Genomic DNA, 21,568 nt, shown 5'->3' on the forward strand with positions numbered 1-21,568 from the left:
ATAATAATAGTAATAATAATAATAATAATAATAATAAACTATTTTATTTATAAACTAATATAATTATATTTATATATCATTTTCACACAATAAACATCACAAAGCCTATTATCATTATTATCATTATTGTGTTTATGTTCAAATTATAGTTTTAATGTGTGGCGCTCAATATATTTAATGAAGGTTTTTTTTTTTTTTTATATATAAGTTAAAAGTTTCTGGGACGAGAGTAATTACTACAATCTACACATAAAATGCATACAATTATTAATTATTTTTCAGTGGGGTTATATCATATATTAAGATCTCCAGAAAAAAAATCCTGTTTATGTTGTAATCAATTTTGGCTGGAATAAAACAATGCATAGGCCAATTACATACTAATTTCTGTTTTTCACAAAGTGTATAATATTCTGACATGACTTGATGGCAGCATTTGATATGTGAGATTTAAAATGTATTTTAGTCCTATTTTATTAAATCCTGAAGGCTAAACGTTTGTTTACTTTTGTCACGTCGAAAAACTTTACATTCTCAAATAGGTGAACATTTTTATTTCAAACCCAAACACTGGCCTTTGCATTTTTGCCATTTTAATGCCTTGAGAATTCGGTCTTAAAGCCGTGGTGTAACTACTGTTTGGATGGTGTGGAATGCGGTACGGCCCGAACAGTAAGTTGCTCGCAGTCACACATGCCATACTCCAGCCAGAGAGCCCAGAACATTCCCAAAATACTCTCTGTGTGGGCAGCTGCAGCGGGACGGCCGGCCACGCTCATGTGTGCTGGACGCCTGCAGTCATACTGGGCTTCTGTGGGATCCTCTACGCATGTTCAGATAGTGTTGTGGTGGTGCTGTTGAAATGTGAAGGTTTGCAGACGGAGCGTCTGTGTGTGTGTGTGTGTGTGTGTGTGTGTGTGTGTGTGTGTGTGTGTGCGCGTGTGCGCGTGTGCAGAAACAAGCCTTCAAACCGCATGGATTTGTCAGCGATCGAGTGACACTGTGACACTGGGGGTCTGGAGTGGATCAGAATCTGGATCAGAATCAAGTCTCTAATAAGGTGTTGTCACTGGCTGAGGGTCACGGCTAGTGTAAGAACAATAAAAACAGTTTGTATGACCTGTGTAAATTAAGTCCAAATTATCCCAATTGTTGTGGAGGAATGATGATCTTCATAAAATTTAAGAAGTGTCTAGAGTGTCTGGTATATTTGTGTATATATATGTAGGGGTGTAACGATACACGTATTCGTATTGAACCATTCGGTACGAAGGTTTCGGTTTGGTACACAACTACGCATTACGTACCAAACGATTAGATTCGTTGGACTAATCCTATTATATTTGGAAAATAAAAGAGCTTAAAGTGTGTGAAATATAATGTTCTCAGTGCAACTGCGCTCAACAAGGCAGCCCAAACAACGCAACAGGCAACGTGATGTCTCCCCCTCTTACCCCCAAAGAAAAACACACTACTCCAGTACTACTCCTTTGAGGTCGTTCGTTAGTTTTCTCTCTTTTCCTCGCTTTTATTTACTTTTTAATAGCTAGTAAATGTCTGTGCGCATTTTACTTTCACTTTCGAATTAGATTCGAATTCAGTTGATTGAATTAACAACAAAACAGTATGACAAACTTATATTGAACATAGAATGTTTAATTTATTAATAAAACGAATACAAATAGACCATGCTATAGGCCTAATATAAAATAAGAAATAACTTATAAAACACTGAAAATCAGCAAACAAATAAATAAGAAATTAATGTTAAAAAAGCTTCCAAAATCATCTTAGATAAACGGCAAAAGTGAAAAGGCCCTCCAAAGTCTAAAATATTTTTAAAGCATGGCGCTTATGTTTTTCGTTTTCGAAACTAAATCTGTCGCCAACTTCTTGTCTTTCTCACTTCACTCATCAGCTCGACTCCAGCCGCTGATCTGAGCGACGGTTGTTCGGCACACTGCATTGTTCAAAATAAAATCAAATAAAAAAACGTTATGATGTTGAATTGGAAAAATCAAGTTCTCTGGCATTTCGGTCTTTTTGCTGTATCGAAAACGTACGGAACCGTGACACCACTGTGTTGTATAGAACCGGACCGTGAATTTTGTAAATGGTTACACCTCTCTCTCTTTCTCTCTCTCTCTCTCTCTATATATATATATAAATCACGGGGCAGTGTTGACAAGTTTCTGTGTGCGCAGCACAATCTGTGACCTCCGACCCCTCTCTCTCTCTCTCTGTGTGTGTTTGGGTTTGTGTGCATCAATTAAAGCAGTGCATTAATACAGAACTGTGATTAAACTGACTTGAAACTACCTGTGCATTAAAGTGTTTTAATGCATACCTTAGTTCCAGCCAGTCAGAATCCAGTATTCAGACAAGACCATGGTATAAATATATATAAAGAGATTTTAAATGATGAAAACTGAAAAAAGAAAAGTCAGATTGGACCTGGTGGTTTCAGACTTGGCTTCAGATGGGGCAGATCTGCCGTTTTTGTCTCCAAACCAGACAGTCTGTGAACAATCCATGGATGTGCCATCTGATGCTGAGACGATATATCCAGTAAACAGTGAATGAGTCAGTCACTTTACAACATATTAATGTACTCTTACCACCTCTTTCCTATAAAAACGCACTTTCCGGTAGTTGTGTGTAAACAAGCGCTCTCTATTCCTCTTACCTTCACAGTCTTGCGAATGCTGTCGCTGCATGAGTTAATAAGCAGCATCACCTAGTGCTTGATCATGTTACTACAGGCACATCGACTCCTTTTGACCTGCAGAAGTGCAAGTGTCACAGCTCCGAGCTTTAGCCACTGTTAAATATCTTGTTGGTGTGTGTGTGTGTGTGTGTGTGTGTGCGCGTGTGCGCGTGTGCAGAAACAAGCCTTCAAACCGCATGGATTTGTCAGCGATCGAGTGACGCTTGATCTGCGGGGGTCTGGAGTGGATCAGAATCTGGATCAGAATCAAGTCTCTAATAAGGTGTTGTCACTGGCTGAGGGTCACGGCTAGTGTAAGAACAATAAAAACAGTTTGTATGACCTGTGTAAATTAAGTCCAAATTATCCCAATTGTTGTGGAGGAATGATGATCTTCATAAAATTTAAGAAGTGTCTAGAGTGTCTGGTATATTTGTGTATATATATGTAGGGGTGTAACGATACACGTATTCGTATTGAACCATTCGGTACGAAGGTTTCGGTTTGGTACACAACTACGCATTACGTACCAAACGATTAGATTCGTTGGACTAATCCTATTATATTTGGAAAATAAAAGAGCTTAAAGTGTGTGAAATATAATGTTCTCAGTGCAACTGCGCTCAACAAGGCAGCCCAAACAACGCAACAGGCAACGTGATGTCTCCCCCTCTTACCCCCAAAGAAAAACACACTACTCCAGTACTACTCCTTTGAGGTCGTTCGTTAGTTTTCTCTCTTTTCCTCGCTTTTATTTACTTTTTAATAGCTAGTAAATGTCTGTGCGCATTTTACTTTCACTTTCGAATTAGATTCGAATTCAGTTGATTGAATTAACAACAAAACAGTATGACAAACTTATATTGAACATAGAATGTTTAATTTATTAATAAAACGAATACAAATAGACCATGCTATAGGCCTAATATAAAATAAGAAATAACTTATAAAACACTGAAAATCAGCAAACAAATAAATAAGAAATTAATGTTAAAAAAGCTTCCAAAATCATCTTAGATAAACGGCAAAAGTGAAAAGGCCCTCCAAAGTCTAAAATATTTTTAAAGCATGGCGCTTATGTTTTTCGTTTTCGAAACTAAATCTGTCGCCAACTTCTTGTCTTTCTCACTTCACTCATCAGCTCGACTCCAGCCGCTGATCTGAGCGACGGTTGTTCGGCACACTGCATTGTTCAAAATAAAATCAAATAAAAAAACGTTATGATGTTGAATTGGAAAAATCAAGTTCTCTGGCATTTCGGTCTTTTTGCTGTATCGAAAACGTACGGAACCGTGACACCACTGTGTTGTATAGAACCGGACCGTGAATTTTGTAAATGGTTACACCTCTCTCTCTTTCTCTCTCTCTCTCTCTATATATATATATATAAATCACGGGGCAGTGTTGACAAGTTTCTGTGTGCGCAGCACAATCTGTGACCTCCGACCCCTCTCTCTCTCTCTCTGTGTGTGTTTGGGTTTGTGTGCATCAATTAAAGCAGTGCATTAATACAGAACTGTGATTAAACTGACTTGAAACTACCTGTGCATTAAAGTGTTTTAATGCATACCTTAGTTCCAGCCAGTCAGAATCCAGTATTCAGACAAGACCATGGTATAAATATATATAAAGAGATTTTAAATGATGAAAACTGAAAAAAGAAAAGTCAGATTGGACCTGGTGGTTTCAGACTTGGCTTCAGATGGGGCAGATCTGCCGTTTTTGTCTCCAAACCAGACAGTCTGTGAACAATCCATGGATGTGCCATCTGATGCTGAGACGATATATCCAGTAAACAGTGAATGAGTCAGTCACTTTACAACATATTAATGTACTCTTACCACCTCTTTCCTATAAAAACGCACTTTCCGGTAGTTGTGTGTAAACAAGCGCTCTCTATTCCTCTTACCTTCACAGTCTTGCGAATGCTGTCGCTGCATGAGTTAATAAGCAGCATCACCTAGTGCTTGATCATGTTACTACAGGCACATCGACTCCTTTTGACCTGCAGAAGTGCAAGTGTCACAGCTCCGAGCTTTAGCCACTGTTAAATATCTTGTTGGTGTGTGTAATAGCGAGTGTGTGTGTGGATATGCTGGTAATGGTGTGTGATCTGTGCAGGTGCGCAGGGTGTGCGGTCGCCCCGTCAGACAGCAGCCGGAGCAGGTGAGCAGCGGTCAGCACAGCAGCGCCGGACGAGACTCCATTCCTCTGAAAGCAGCGGTCAGAAACACAGACGACACGCTCAGCAACAGGAGGAAGTAAGTCTGGAAAACAGCTGCTAACATCAACACATGCTGAATACTGCAGCTAAAGCATCCTTTGTGTTATGATGACTGTTTACACAGTTTAGAATAAGGAAGTCATCGAAACTATGAAACTATATAACAGGGACATGTCTTGTCCAAACATGTTTCACAATTAACACAATCACAAATTTCTTTTGTTTTGGAAACAACATCTCTTAATATTAATACCATTAATATTTAATATTATATCATGTTTTCCCCCCGTAGAAATATATAATGAATACTGTATAAATTGAACTTTGTACATATAATGAATGCTATTTTACATATTCATATAATATTTGGATGTATCAATATTGTGTATAATAGTATTTTGAAAACGTAATTATATGTGCAAAACATAAAACATTATTATTAATAGTAGTAGTAGTAGTAGTAGTAGTATTAATGATAATAACTACAGAAATATGTAGTAATAATATCTATCTATCTATCTATCTATCTATCTATTTATCTATCTATCTATCTATCTATCTATCTATCTATCTATCTATCTATCTATCTATCTATCTATCTATCTATCTATCTATCTATCTATCTATCTATCTATCTATCTATCTATCTATCTATCTATCTATCTATCTATCTATCTATCTATCTATCTATCTATCTATCTATCTATCTATCTATCTATCTATCTATCTATCTATCTATCTATCTATCTATCTATCTATCTATCTATCTATCTATCTATCTATCTATCTATCTATCTATCTATCTATCTATCTATCTATCTATCTATCTATCTATCTATCTATCTATCTATCTATCTATCTATCTATCTATCTATCTATCTATCTATCTATCTATCTATCTATCTATCTATCTATCTATCTATCTATCTATCTATCTATCTATCTATCTATCTATCTATCTATCTATCTATCTATCTATCTATCTATCTATCTATCTATCTATCTATCTATCTATCTATCTATCTATCTATCTATCTATCTATCTATCTATCTATCTATCTATCTATCTATCTATCTATCTATCTATCTATCTATCTATCTATCTATCTATCTATCTATCTATCTATCTATCTATCTATCTATCTATCTATCTATCTATCTATCTATCTATCTATCTATCTATCTATCTATCTATCTATCTATCTATCTATCTATCTATCTATCTATCTATCTATCTATCTATCTATCTATCTATCTATCTATCTATCTATCTATCTATCTATCTATCTATCTATCTATCTATCTATCTATCTATCTATCTATCTATCTATCTATCTATCTATCTATCTATCTATCTATCTATCTATCTATCTATCTATCTATCTATCTATCTATCTATCTATCTATCTATCTATCTATCTATCTATCTATCTATCTATCTATCTATCTATCTATCTATCTATCTATCTATCTATCTATCTATCTATCTATCTATCTATCTATCTATCTATCTATCTATCTATCTATCTATCTATCTATCTATCTATCTATCTATCTATCTATCTATCTATCTATCTATCTATCTATCTATCTATCTATCTATCTATCTATCTATCTATCTATCTATCTATCTATCTATCTATCTATCTATCTATCTATCTATCTATCTATCTATCTATCTATCTATCTATCTATCTATCTATCTATCTATCTATCTATCTATCTATCTATCTATCTATCTATCTATCTATCTATCTATCTATCTATCTATCTATCTATCTATCTATCTATCTATCTATCTATCTATCTATCTATCTATCTATCTATCTATCTATCTATCTATCTATCTATCTATCTATCTATCTATCTATCTATCTATCTATCTATCTATCTATCTATCTATCTATCTATCTATCTATCTATCTATCTATCTATCTATCTATCTATCTATCTATCTATCTATCTATCTATCTATCTATCTATCTATCTATCTATCTATCTATCTATCTATCTATCTATCTATCTATCTATCTATCTATCTATCTATCTATCTATCTATCTATCTATCTATCTATCTATCTATCTATCTATCTATCTATCTATCTATCTATCTATCTATCTATCTATCTATCTATCTATCTATCTATCTATCTATCTATCTATCTATCTATCTATCTATCTATCTATCTATCTATCTATCTATCTATCTATCTATCTATCTATCTATCTATCTATCTATCTATCTATCTATCTATCTATCTATCTATCTATCTATCTATCTATCTATCTATCTATCTATCTATCTATCTATCTATCTATCTATCTATCTATCTATCTATCTATCTATCTATCTATCTATCTATCTATCTATCTATCTATCTATCTATCTATCTATCTATCTATCTATCTATCTATCTATCTATCTATCTATCTATCTATCTATCTATCTATCTATCTATCTATCTATCTATCTATCTATCTATCTATCTATCTATCTATCTATCTATCTATCTATCTATCTATCTATCTATCTATCTATCTATCTATCTATCTATCTATCTATCTATCTATCTATCTATCTATCTATCTATCTATCTATCTATCTATCTATCTATCTATCTATCTATCTATCTATCTATCTATCTATCTATCTATCTATCTATCTATCTATCTATCTATCTATCTATCTATCTATCTATCTATCTATCTATCTATCTATCTATCTATCTATCTATCTATCTATCTATCTATCTATCTATCTATCTATCTATCTATCTATCTATCTATCTATCTATCTATCTATCTATCTATCTATCTATCTATCTATCTATCTATCTATCTATCTATCTATCTATCTATCTATCTATCTATCTATCTATCTATCTATCTATCTATCTATCTATCTATCTATCTATCTATCTATCTATCTATCTATCTATCTATCTATCTATCTATCTATCTATCTATCTATCTATCTATCTATCTATCTATCTATCTATCTATCTATCTATCTATCTATCTATCTATCTATCTATCTATCTATCTATCTATCTATCTATCTATCTATCTATCTATCTATCTATCTATCTATCTATCTATCTATCTATCTATCTATCTATCTATCTATCTATCTATCTATCTATCTATCTATCTATCTATCTATCTATCTATCTATCTATCTATCTATCTATCTATCTATCTATCTATCTATCTATCTATCTATCTATCTATCTATCTATCTATCTATCTATCTATCTATCTATCTATCTATCTATCTATCTATCTATCTATCTATCTATCTATCTATCTATCTATCTATCTATCTATCTATCTATCTATCTATCTATCTATCTATCTATCTATCTATCTATCTATCTATCTATCTATCTATCTATCTATCTATCTATCTATCTATCTATCTATCTATCTATCTATCTATCTATCTATCTATCTATCTATCTATCTATCTATCTATCTATCTATCTATCTATCTATCTATCTATCTATCTATCTATCTATCTATCTATCTATCTATCTATCTATCTATCTATCTATCTATCTATCTATCTATCTATCTATCTATCTATCTATCTATCTATCTATCTATCTATCTATCTATCTATCTATCTATCTATCTATCTATCTATCTATCTATCTATCTATCTATCTATCTATCTATCTATCTATCTATCTATCTATCTATCTATCTATCTATCTATCTATCTATCTATCTATCTATCTATCTATCTATCTATCTATCTATCTATCTATCTATCTATCTATCTATCTATCTATCTATCTATCTATCTATCTATCTATCTATCTATCTATCTATCTATCTATCTATCTATCTATCTATCTATCTATCTATCTATCTATCTATCTATCTATCTATCTATCTATCTATCTATCTATCTATCTATCTATCTATCTATCTATCTATCTATCTATCTATCTATCTATCTATCTATCTATCTATCTATCTATCTATCTATCTATCTATCTATCTATCTATCTATCTATCTATCTATCTATCTATCTATCTATCTATCTATCTATCTATCTATCTATCTATCTATCTATCTATCTATCTATCTATCTATCTATCTATCTATCTATCTATCTATCTATCTATCTATCTATCTATCTATCTATCTATCTATCTATCTATCTATCTATCTATCTATCTATCTATCTATCTATCTATCTATCTATCTATCTATCTATCTATCTATCTATCTATCTATCTATCTATCTATCTATCTATCTATCTATCTATCTATCTATCTATCTATCTATCTATCTATCTATCTATCTATCTATCTATCTATCTATCTATCTATCTATCTATCTATCTATCTATCTATCTATCTATCTATCTATCTATCTATCTATCTATCTATCTATCTATCTATCTATCTATCTATCTATCTATCTATCTATCTATCTATCTATCTATCTATCTATCTATCTATCTATCTATCTATCTATCTATCTATCTATCTATCTATCTATCTATCTATCTATCTATCTATCTATCTATCTATCTATCTATCTATCTATCTATCTATCTATCTATCTATCTATCTATCTATCTATCTATCTATCTATCTATCTATCTATCTATCTATCTATCTATCTATCTATCTATCTATCTATCTATCTATCTATCTATCTATCTATCTTTATATATATTATATATATATATATTTATTTAGAAAACAGCATGTCTTAATGGTAATTACATTAATATTATACATTATTAATATTATAATATTTGTTTTGGTCTCGCATACATTTATAATAATATAAACATAGTATAAATTGGTCTTTTTTACACATATAATTAATAATAATATAAAGGAAAAATATATTTAATAAAATAAACACATAAATGTGTATTTGTACATAAATAATTATTAATAATATTTGATATATTATGGTATAATGGTATTTTTAGTTAATTAAAATGTTGTGTATAATAGTATTTAGAAAATATATCTTAATATTAATAACATGAATATTGGAATAAAGTTAACATTAATATTTGTTTTTGTCTCATACAGAAAAAAATGCTTATTTTGTATAACATATATACAGTATAAATTGGACTTTGTACATATGATATATTTTATATATAAATATCAATTTCAGTCAATAATATTTAACATTTAACATGGTGATACAAGGAATACAAAAAATATAAAATATATGTAAAATATTTGGGGGACTTAAAAAAACAAACAAACAAGCATCTCGTTAGTGACAAGAAATGTTGGTTATGTCTATATTAAAATTGTATTATTATTAATAATATTATGTAGTATTAATAATGTATAATACTATTTAGAAATCAGTCTTAATGTTAATATCAATATTCAATATATTAATATTGATATAATATTAATATCAATATTAATATTCAAAATATATCAATATTAATATTTGTTTTTTTCTCATACAGAAAAAAAAATATTTTTAATAAAATAACAGTATAAGTTGGTCTTTTTACATATGATAAATTTTTTATAATACATTTTACAAGTTAATATCAAAATGTTAATCAATAATATTTAACATTTAATACAAGATATATAAAATATACTGTAAATTAAGAATGGTTGGGGTAGCCAATGAAGTGAATTTTTGGTTATGTTTATGATATATATATATATATATAGATATGAATTGCTCATTCTTACAATATTATGTCCTTGACAACTGCAGTAATTGGAAGATGTTCTTTTAATAAAAGTTGTTGAAGCAGCAGGTGTTTCCAGAGCTGAAACACAGCTGTGTTAGCACTCCCTCTGCTGGACAGACAGTGAAACACTCCTCTGTGTGTCTGCAGAGAGTTCCTCAGCAGTCTGCGGCTGCACCGCGCGTTCTACGGCGGCCTGGCCGACCAGCTGTGTGTGAGCGACCTGGCCTCCGGAGACGGGACGGCCTGCTGGAACGGGGCCGGTGTGACCAGGTAGACGTCTCAATTCTTCTGCGCATCTTCTGCCTCTAGCTGCAATTATTCATCATCATGTCCGTAAGCGTGGCATAAATCATAAAGCTTTCTTTCTATCAGCTTCTTTAGGTGTGACTAATGACCAAGATTTTTTCCAGAAGGAGTTGCTTATACGCGTGTCTGTACTTGCCGTTTTTTTTTTTTAAGATTATCATATATGAACGCATCTCTATTTATCTTATTTGTGATTTCTGAACATTTAAATCACTTTAGTTGATTTTTTCCTTGTTTTTTTGGGAATCCACTCGTTCCTGGTTAAATATCTGAAGATTTGAGCCATGATACATCATGCTAGTCCAGGGTGATTTTAGATATAATTATTGTACTGTAAGTTGTTTTGGATAATCGTGTCTGCTGAATGACTGCTATATCCTCCTGTAAGAACAGAAATGTGTTTAGGTCTGGTGTGCCGTTGATCAGATTCAGTCTTTGCTCTTTATTCTGATCAGTATGCTGTATTTTTAGGGAGGATAGATAGATTTAATTTAGCGCTGTCAAACGATTAATCGCGATTAATCGCATCCAAAATAAAAGTTCTTGTTTACACAATATATGCATGTGTACTGTGTGTATATTTATTATGTATATATAAATACACACATGCATGTATATATTTAAGAAAACTGTTATTTTTATACATTAAATACATTTATTTATAATATAAATTATATGAATATAAATATAGACATGTAAACACATGCAAATATTTTCAAAATATATACTGTATGTGTGTGTGTGTGTGTGTATTTAAATATACATATTGAATATACACAGAACAAACACATATAATATTCAAACAAAAACTTGTATTTTGTATGCGATTAATCGCGATTAATCGCATCCAAAATAAAAGTTCTTGTTTACACAATATATGCATGTGTACTGTGTGTATATTTATTATGTATATATAAATACACACATGCATGTATATATTTAAGAAAACTGTTATTTTTATACATTAAATACATTTATTTATAATATAAATTATATGAATATAAATATAGACATGTAAACACATGCAAATATTTTCAAAATATATACTGTATGTGTGTGTGTGTGTGTGTATTTAAATATACATATTGAATATACACAGAACAAACACATATAATATTCAAACAAAAACTTGTATTTTGTATGCGATTAATCGCGATTAATCGTTTGACAGCACTAATTTAATTATAAATCAGGATAGATTTTTGAAGTTTTGCATATTTCCAGTATTGCACATGCAGGCAGGTTATTTATTTATGCTTGGAATACCATATTATATAATATGGTATTAGGATTACAATATATGTCATATTTTATTATACAATATATTCATTTTCATAGTAAATGTTTTTTTCATTTTGTCTGTTGTTTTCAGAGGCAAACTATTAGCTTGTAGCTGTTTAACTGTGATTGTGATTCATGTAATTATTAATTAATGCTCACCTCATTTCCAGTAAAAAGGACAAAATATATTGAGTTTAAGTTGCATTTTTTAAACGAAACCCTTTCTTTTCTAGAAAATTGAATCTGGAAGTTAAGTCAAAACTAGTCTATGGCCGCTCATCATTGCACAGGAGTGTGTATGGAGACGGACTCGTGTGAGGTTTCCGTCTGTGTAATTAATGAGTTTATATGCTGTTGGTCTCTGTTGGCGTTTTCCCCGCTCACCATAAACAGCTTTATAAGTGACAGGCCAGCTGTTCGTGGATCTGCAGCATCCTCCCGTTTCCCTCTCCTCTCCTCCCCTCTCATCCAATCCGTCTCCTCGTGCTGCTATCTCACCTGGCCTGTCAGCGCCTCAACACTCCCATAAATTCCTCCCCGCTGTCAGTGCTGCCAGATGGCAGGTGGGAGCATATTTCAAGAGGAGAGGTTATCGTCCAGCAGTAGGGATGTAACGATTAACCGTGAGCCGGTTGAAAATCGATTTAAATATGTGACGATTCAAATCGGTTGAGATGCTAAACAAATCGCGATTCAATTAGGGGTAGTTTATATGAATGCATCTCTGAGGGGAACTTACTGTCTATAGAAAAGTTTAGAGGGTATTTTTTCTTTTCATCTTGCCTCTGTATAACGCATATTAAAGTTCATATGTGCAGCACTGCTTTGTTTACAGCGGAAACCAAGGAAATGCTTTAAGCGCCACCTGCTGGCAGAGAGCGAATCTGCGTCTCGTTCAGCTCGTCTGCTGTTTCGGTTTCATGCGGATATTTTGTATGTAAGTCAAACCATTCTGTTTTTGCTTCAAATTTCGAAATTATACAATCTAATTTAGATTAAAAACTGCTCATGTTGCATGTATGCAGCATCTTTGTTTGGATCCTGATTAAAATGCAGTGGTTGCCTCTCATTTTAAATTGAAAGAGCACAGACAAAGCCTTATTTTGTTTATATGAAGTGATTTGTTTTATTTGTGTTACTTATTTATTTGATTTGGGGCTTGTTTTAAAATTTCAATTTCGTTTTGTTATTTACATCTACATTATATTTAAATTTGGTCATTTAGCAGACGCTTTTATCCAACGCGACTTACAAATGAGGACAATAGAAGCAATAAAAACCAACAAAAGGGCAATAATATGCAAGTGCTATATTATTATGTTATATTTCAATTTCACAAAGAAATGTGCAGCATTTTGTCCAAGCAATAATAAAAGATAAAATAAAAATTGTGAATCGAACCGAATCGTGAAATCAAAATCGTGAATCGAATCGAATCGTGAGTTGAGTGCATCGTTACATCCCTATCCAGCAGTAAACTCTGACGGGACGAGGTGAGCTGAGACGGACGGTTATTACTGCCAGAGGCGCCATCTAGTGGACTCTCAGGAACATGGGATTTGAGCTTATAAAATAAACTGCTGTTGTTGCGGCCTAATCTCCAATAAATGCAGTAAAGTCATTATTATTTACTTATTGATTAAATCAGTTCTTTTTGCAATTTAAATGATAATTTGATTGATTTTGGTGCAGGATTGATCAGCTTATTTTATTAAAATAAATAAGGGTGCACTTTCGAAAACCAATTTTCACCTACCGTATTGTCCCGAATATAAGACGATGTTTTTTTCTTGGAAACGCATCTGAAAAAACTCGGTCGTCTTATATTCAGGGTCTAGACTTTGACGTGTCAATAATACACCCACAACAATAGGTGGCGCCAAATACGCATAAAACGAGTGTGCCATGAAATACGTAATGCAATGCGTGTTGTAAAGATCACGAGTAAAAAGAGTCGTGACTGTCACGTTAGCCTGATGGGACCAAACTCCCTTTGTGATTTTAAAACGTAAGACAGTACCCAGATTTGAAGACTACAGTAAGATTTAACTTCTACTGTTAATAAGATTTTGGTAGGCTACTATTAGATGGATAGCCTAAATGTCCTAATTCAGATGAGCTACCTGTTTTTTTTTGTTTTTAATGGTATATCAAAAAGTGTATATTTTTTTAATGTGATTTTACCAGTTTTACCATACTTTCAAAACAAAAATTAAAATAGGAAAAATATGCAATATAAAAATAATTGAAGACAAAATGTGTTTTACTGAGAAAAAACAAGATTTGGTTTTTAAAAAGTCTTTTTCCAAAAGGTACATCTGGAAAAAGGGGGGTGGTCTTATAATCAGGGTCGTCTTATATTCGGGCCAATACGGTAATTTAAATGAACAAAACAGCACAGAATAGGAGTAATCACAGTTATGCAGCTAATAGCTAAAGGTTTGCTTCAGAAAAACTAAACTAAAACAATGTACTGTCAAATAATTATAACTAATTATGTAGATTATATATTAATTTTGAATTTTAAGTTGGTAGTATAAAAAAAGATCAGCTGTTTTCAACCTAATAATAATAATAATAAAATGTTTTTGAGCAGTAAATCAGCATATTAGAATGATTTCTGAAGGATCATGTGACTGGAGTATCAATGCTAAAAATTCAGCTTTGAAATTACAGGAATAAATTACATTTTAAAATATATTCAAATAGAAATGAGTTATTTTAAACAGTAAAACTATTTCAAAATTGTACTGTTTTTGCTGTACTTTGGATAAAATAAATGCAGGCTTGGTGAGAAGAGACTTCTTTAAAAAACATACAAAATCTTACTGTTCAAAAACTTTTGACTGATGTATAATTATATATAAATATAAATAATACAATTTTCCACAATATATTTTTTTATTATGTAATAAAAACGGGAAGAAATCAAAATAGGTAATGTACAATGTAAAAAAAATAAATAATAATAATTGTTTTAAATCATTTAATAGGTAATTAAAAAAAATAAATAATAATAATTGTTTTAAATCATTTTTATTTTTTTATATATATATATATATATATATATATATATATATATATATATATTAATAACGTAAATAATTAAATAAATGTTACCTTTTAATTATAAAATACAATTTTAAATAATTAACAATCAATCAACAATACTTTAAAAAAAAAAAAAATCTGTTTTTTTTTTTTTTTACCTGGTTTAAAGAGACTTCTTTAAAAAACATACAAAATCTTACTGTTCAAAAACTTTTGACTGATGTATAATTATATATAAATATAAATAATACAATTTTCCACAATATATTTTTTTATTATGTAATAAAAACGGGAAGAAATCAAAATAGGTAATGTACAATGTAAAAAAAATAAATAATAATAATTGTTTTAAATCATTTTTATTTTTTAATATATATATATATATATATATATATATATATATATATATATATATATATTAATAACGTAAATAATTAAATAAATGTTACCTTTTAATTATAAAATACAATTTTAAATAATTAACAATCAATCAACAATACTTTAAAAAAAAAAAAAATCTTTTTTTTTTTTTTACCTGGTTTATCAATTATGTTAATAGTTTGCTTCAAATGAATGAACACGAAAAGATGAAGGCCAAGGAAGTGAGTGAGATATTATGAAGATGTTTTTAATCCAATTATCATGGTTTTCAAAAGTAGGCACTACCATAGTATTCTTTAAAGTAAATTGGTACATTGTGGTAATAATTCAGTACCACATGATATGTTTCAAAGTTGCTGAAATTATAATAACATACAATAACACATTAACATCACTATACCAAGGTATTATAATTTTTAAGGGTAAACCTGGAATAAAATACATAATGAATTAGGTCAAAGATGTTCTATAACTCTATAGTACTTAGTACTTTCTCTGATGAATCCGGCGTCTTTAAGACTACGGAGGAAGGCAGCAATCTTTGTTTTACTGCGATAGATGGCCCACTTGTCTCACTCCATACTGACTTTGTCACAGCGGTCTACTTATGTATGGCAGCCTCATCCTCCATCGCACCTCAGGCCACCGCTTTTAGCACTCGGCCCACTGGAGGTAACAGTGATAAATAAGCACGCAGCCCCAGGCCCCTCGTCTGCCAGCACAGAGGGATAAAAAGGACAAATAAAGCAGGATGGAGGGCAACAGACTGATTTAGCAAGGCCGTTCGGGCCTGAAACGAGCGGATTGGGCCCTGGTCACTTTGAAAGGGCCACGGTGCATGTCCAAGAGTGGGACCAAACGACCACCGGCAATTAGCTTTGATAAATAAGAGCAGACACAGAAGGAAAGGGGAAAGTGTGACCTTAATGTTATTTAAGGAAAGTTCACTCATTAGGGATGTAATGAAAACAGAAGGCTTAGTTTTTGCTCTTCTGTTTATGAAAACAATTATCATGAAAACATGCCTGGGTCATATTTCCCCTCAAACTGGGGTCAAATATATTTATTCAGTTTTATGTATTACTTTTTTATGCCTTTCGAGCAATTTGTGTGGTATAGTGTGCTTGTTGTGATTATAATTATATGTCTTCACGACATGGCGGCGGTGGCAACAATACTACAGCGATAATAAAAGTTACGCCGCCTTTCTTTGCGTGAACATTTGGGCGGCGTTATGCAAATCTTCCCACATAGTGATGTAGACATGTGGGGCGTGTTAGAACGAGCCGTTTTAGGGGGGCGTGGCTGACTCTTAACTTTGATAAAGAATATCTCTTTGGTTTTGAGACTTTAGTCTTTGCAACTTCAGGGATCTTATCTATGCACAATCAGCTTGTAACACTCCAAAGAGAAAGAACAACTTGAAATCGCATCATATGACCCCTTTAATTCAAATTAATATGTAATTAATATTAGTATTGTTTTTTAAGTCATACAAATTACTATTGATCACATTAATATAAATATTAAATTAATATTAACCAATGTTTTCAAAATATGAATTTATTACAAAATAATATATAAAATATAATCATTAATTAAATATGTAAAAATACAAATTTATACTGTATTTATACACGTGTGTGTGTGTGTGTATATGTATGTGTATATATATATATATATATATATATTATTCTGGTGTCCAGCAGAGGGCGAGTTTCTCTCAGCTCTGCACAGCAACACCACAATATCTCTCACACTCTTTAAATGGAGCTAAAACTGGGTTCATTTGAATTGTCATTTGATTAGTCACTCTTGATAACTGCAGTCTGTTAGTTGGTATATACTTGTATATTTTGTTGGCAGCAGATGTACCCTGTGCAGGTGTAAAATGCCTCTTTCAGAACCTCCTGGAAGTCTTTAATCTGCTGGTGTTTTAATGCAATATAAATATAGCTTTAGAGGTTAGCTCATCCCAAAATGAGATAAAAATATAATATATATATATAAAATATGTGTTCCACAAAAAAATTAAACCTGTTTTTTTGGACCATTAAGTGTATATAACGTTCATGACAATGAAGCATATTTTCTCCCCAAATTCTTATTTTTTTAAATGACAGTTGAATAGATTTATTGTCCTCATTACTAGAATGTAAAAAAGTATATATTATTTAAATTGTGAATTATTCATAGATATTTGAAGCATCTCTTATGTGTTACAGTAATGAGAATGAATATTTTTCATAATGAGAATTTGAGGGGAAATGTGCTTGCCATAAAAATGACATTGTTTAATTAAAAAAATCTTAATTATCCTAAAAATAAGGATAACTTCCTTTATTCATAATATAATTAGTGTTTTTTTTAATTTTATTTTTTTTATCTAACCTGAACATTTTCCCCCAAGATTCAGTCTTGTATTAATTATGTATGTCTGCATTGGACTCATAAAGATAAAGAGGTTTTGTCTTCGCGCGTCTCTATGTATTTCTAAAATCAGTTGAAAATGACAAACGATTCAGGTATAATGTGACCTTGTAGAATATTAATACTTGCTACTGATAATAGAAAACACAATTATTAATCACCAACCTGCAGTTTCAGATTAACCTTGCAGCTGCTCTGGTAAAACTCAGTATTCAACTATTTTTTTTACATTTTCTGAAGAAAACAAAACTAGCTGCTTTGATGCCGAGCTGCTCTGAGTGGCTGCTATGCAGAGTGTTTTTAGTGTGGTGTCTACAGCTTTTCTAGGGCATTCTGAGTGTTTTCTCAATACTTGGAAATGTGTTTTGCAGCCATGTTGCCTTGAGTAGCCTCTAGTCACCAACTAAAGCCTTCTATGGATCTTACGGAGTTATTTATGAAGCATATAAAAGTGAAAAATGTAAACTCAGGATCCGGTCTCAAGAACATTTCATGTTGCTTGTGTTGAGCTTCTAGAGCTTCTGAGAAAACAGTTGAAACAATCTGACAGACCTTTCCTCCGGCTGACATGGACCTTTGTCAGCAGGATGTCCTGTCAGGCTTTGTCCTTCTCAGACGTGTGTGTACAGGAGAGAGAATCACAGTAACTCATTCTTGTAGTGGTCAAGTGTACAGACATTTACTTTGGGCGCTTGCAGACTACTAATTTGATGGATGTCTGGAAGGAGGCGGGTCAGTTTGAAATCAAGGGAAAAAGTGTGCTTTATTTATGGATGGTCATCATTTATTCACCCACATGCTGCTCCAAATTCATATGACTGACTGTCTTCTGTGGAACACAAAAGAGTTTTTGTTTTTCAGGGTGAACTTTGTTTTGAACATGGCATATGTTGATCTTATTGTGTGTAATCCATCAGTTCGTTTCTTTCTTTCTTTCTTTCTTTCTTTCTTTCTTTCTTTCTTAATAACTGACGCTATAGGTCCCCTAATTAGATTTTTTTTTGTATTATTATATTAGGACCATCAGGTTTGATTGATTAATTTATTTACTTACTTATTTTTTCTTGACATTGCCAGTCCTAAAAAAATATACCTCTGTATCAGGACATCGGTTTAATTTAATTTAATTTAATTTAATTTAATTTAATTTAATTTAATTTAATTTAATTTAATTTAATTTTATTTAATTTTATTTTATTATTTTATTTAATTGTATTACAATTTTTAACAGTTTTTCTTTTCTTTTCTTTTGCATAATAAAAACTGATGAGCAATTACCTTATTTAATTTTTGCTTACTATATCAGGACATTGTTTATTTATTTATTTATTGTTATAACTGGCATTTTCAGTCATCATATTTAATATTTTTTTATTAAATATGTTCGTTCATTCATTCATTCATTCATTTTATCTGACATTGCCAGTCCTCTTATTTAATATTTTTCTTTGGTCCATCGGTTTTATTTTATTTTATTTATTTATTTTTATTTTTTTTTGCATCATAGTAACTGACGATACCAATCCTCTTATTTAATATTTTACTTACTATGTCAGGAAATCATTCATTCATTCATTCATTCATTCATTCATTCATTCATTCAGCATTTTCAGTCATCATATTTAATATTTTTTTATTAAATATGTTCGTTCATTCATTCATTCATTCATTTTATCTGACATTGCCAGTCCTCTTATTTAATATTTTTCTTTGGTCCATCGGTTTTATTTTATTTTATTTATTTTTATTTTTTTTTGCATCATAGTAACTGACGATACCAATCCTCTTATTTAATATTTTACTTACTATGTCAGGAAATCATTCATTCATTCATTCATTCATTCATTCATTCATTCATTCATTCATTCAATCCAATCCTCTTATTTAATATATTATCTATATTAGAACTAATTCTAAAATAATTGTTACTACAATTGCTAAGTGCTAAATTGAACTATTAATGGAGTTATTAAGTGGAGTAATTAAGTGAAATTTGGAATTGTAAACATTAAATACATTAAATCCCTTATGATTTTTCTTCCTGATGTTGAGTTCTGCTGAATTGTTCCATGTTTAGCAGTGCTTAAAGGGATAGTTCACCCAAAAATGAAAATTTGATGTTTATCTGTTTACCCCCAGGGCATCCAAGATGTAGGTGACTTTGTTTCTTCAGTAGAACACATACAATGATTTTTAACTTTAACCGTTGCAGTCTATCAGTCGTATAATGCATGGCAATTGCTGAAGTCTCAGGCTGTTTGTTTGTGGCTTGTTTGCAGCTGGAGATGTTTGTGTTTGATGAGTGAAATTATAATTCCTGCCCAGACGATCCACAAACACTCTCACACACACAAAATCAACAAGATCGCCATGTTTTATTCATGATGATTGCACACGGTGCTGCAATCCCCGTTCCCGCCCATTTTCCACAATAATTTTTCGCTTTCCCTAAATGTTTATTTATAGTTATTTATAAATAAGGCCATTTTTGTCAAACAGCTACATTTATGTGTTAGGTTAATGCGTTTGTCGATGTGCGTTTGAAGCACATTTGGATCTTCTGTCAGAGCGCTTGCACATCGTCTGTTTTTGCACTTTTAATAAATAAACGTCTTATTGAACCAGTTTGGTTAAAAAAACTAAAGTTCTGCATCATTACGCTACTATTACGATGGACATATTGACTGTGTAACCAGTTTTGCACACCATAAAGATGACAGGGCTGTGCTGAACTCCAGCCTGACAAACTGGATGAAAAGAAAGCAGAATCCATTCTTCCGGAAACATCTGCCGCAGTCAACACGTCGATCACTTCCCTCGGCTCAGTTCGCCCGCGGCCCTCAGTGATGTTTCATTTCAGCCCAGAAGCTGAAATTGAATTTCCTGTGGTGAAATACACATCCACATGGTGAGGAATGTCAAGGTGCTTGAGGAAGAGTTCAGAGCTCTCGGGAGCGTCTTGCGCTCAGAATGGGAACGGAGAGCAAATTCTGGGTTATTGTGAAGAGCAGCAATGAAATCATACTGACGTATATATATATATATATATATAGTTCTTTCATCAACCCGTATGGCCATTTTCACCTCTCTTTCTGTTTTTGTTTTTATAGTATGTTGTTTTTATTTATTATATATTTATCCGTTTTATACTCCTAGTGACTTTGGTGAAAATGGCTTAAATGCATTCTAAACAGACAGCTGGCGGTGCTTTACTTGTACAGTATATATCAGAAATTCAGTGCATTTATTCTTGTTATAAACCGAAACCATGTAACATTTTTTATGTCAGAGACATGTTAATATTTTTGTTCCTATCTATCTATCTATCTATCTATCTATCTATCTATCTATCTATCTATCTATCTATCTATCTATCTATCTATCTATCTATCTGTCTGTCTGTCTGTCTGTCTGTCTGTCTGTCTGTCTGTGTATATATACAGTATCTCTCTCTCTCTCTCTCTCTCTCTCTCTCTCTCTCTCT

General features: G+C 31.5%; 1 protein-coding gene across 1 annotated transcript in view; it reads left to right on the forward strand.

Moving 5' to 3' along the window:
- LOC107560792 (glypican-5-like) overlaps positions 1–21,568 on the forward strand; it is a 157,828-nt gene that overhangs the window by 15,537 nt on the left and 120,723 nt on the right. The window contains exons 4-5 of the mRNA XM_016245060.1: positions 4,829–4,968; positions 10,783–10,905. Coding sequence (XP_016100546.1) covers positions 4,829–4,968; positions 10,783–10,905 — 263 coding nt within the window. The remainder of the gene's footprint in view (positions 1–4,828; positions 4,969–10,782; positions 10,906–21,568) is intronic.

This window comes from Sinocyclocheilus grahami, unplaced genomic scaffold, assembly GCF_001515645.1.
Source record: "Sinocyclocheilus grahami isolate Dianchi unplaced genomic scaffold, SAMN03320097.WGS_v1.1 scaffold743.1, whole genome shotgun sequence".
In the NCBI taxonomy this organism is placed as follows: domain Eukaryota; kingdom Metazoa; phylum Chordata; class Actinopteri; order Cypriniformes; family Cyprinidae; genus Sinocyclocheilus; species Sinocyclocheilus grahami.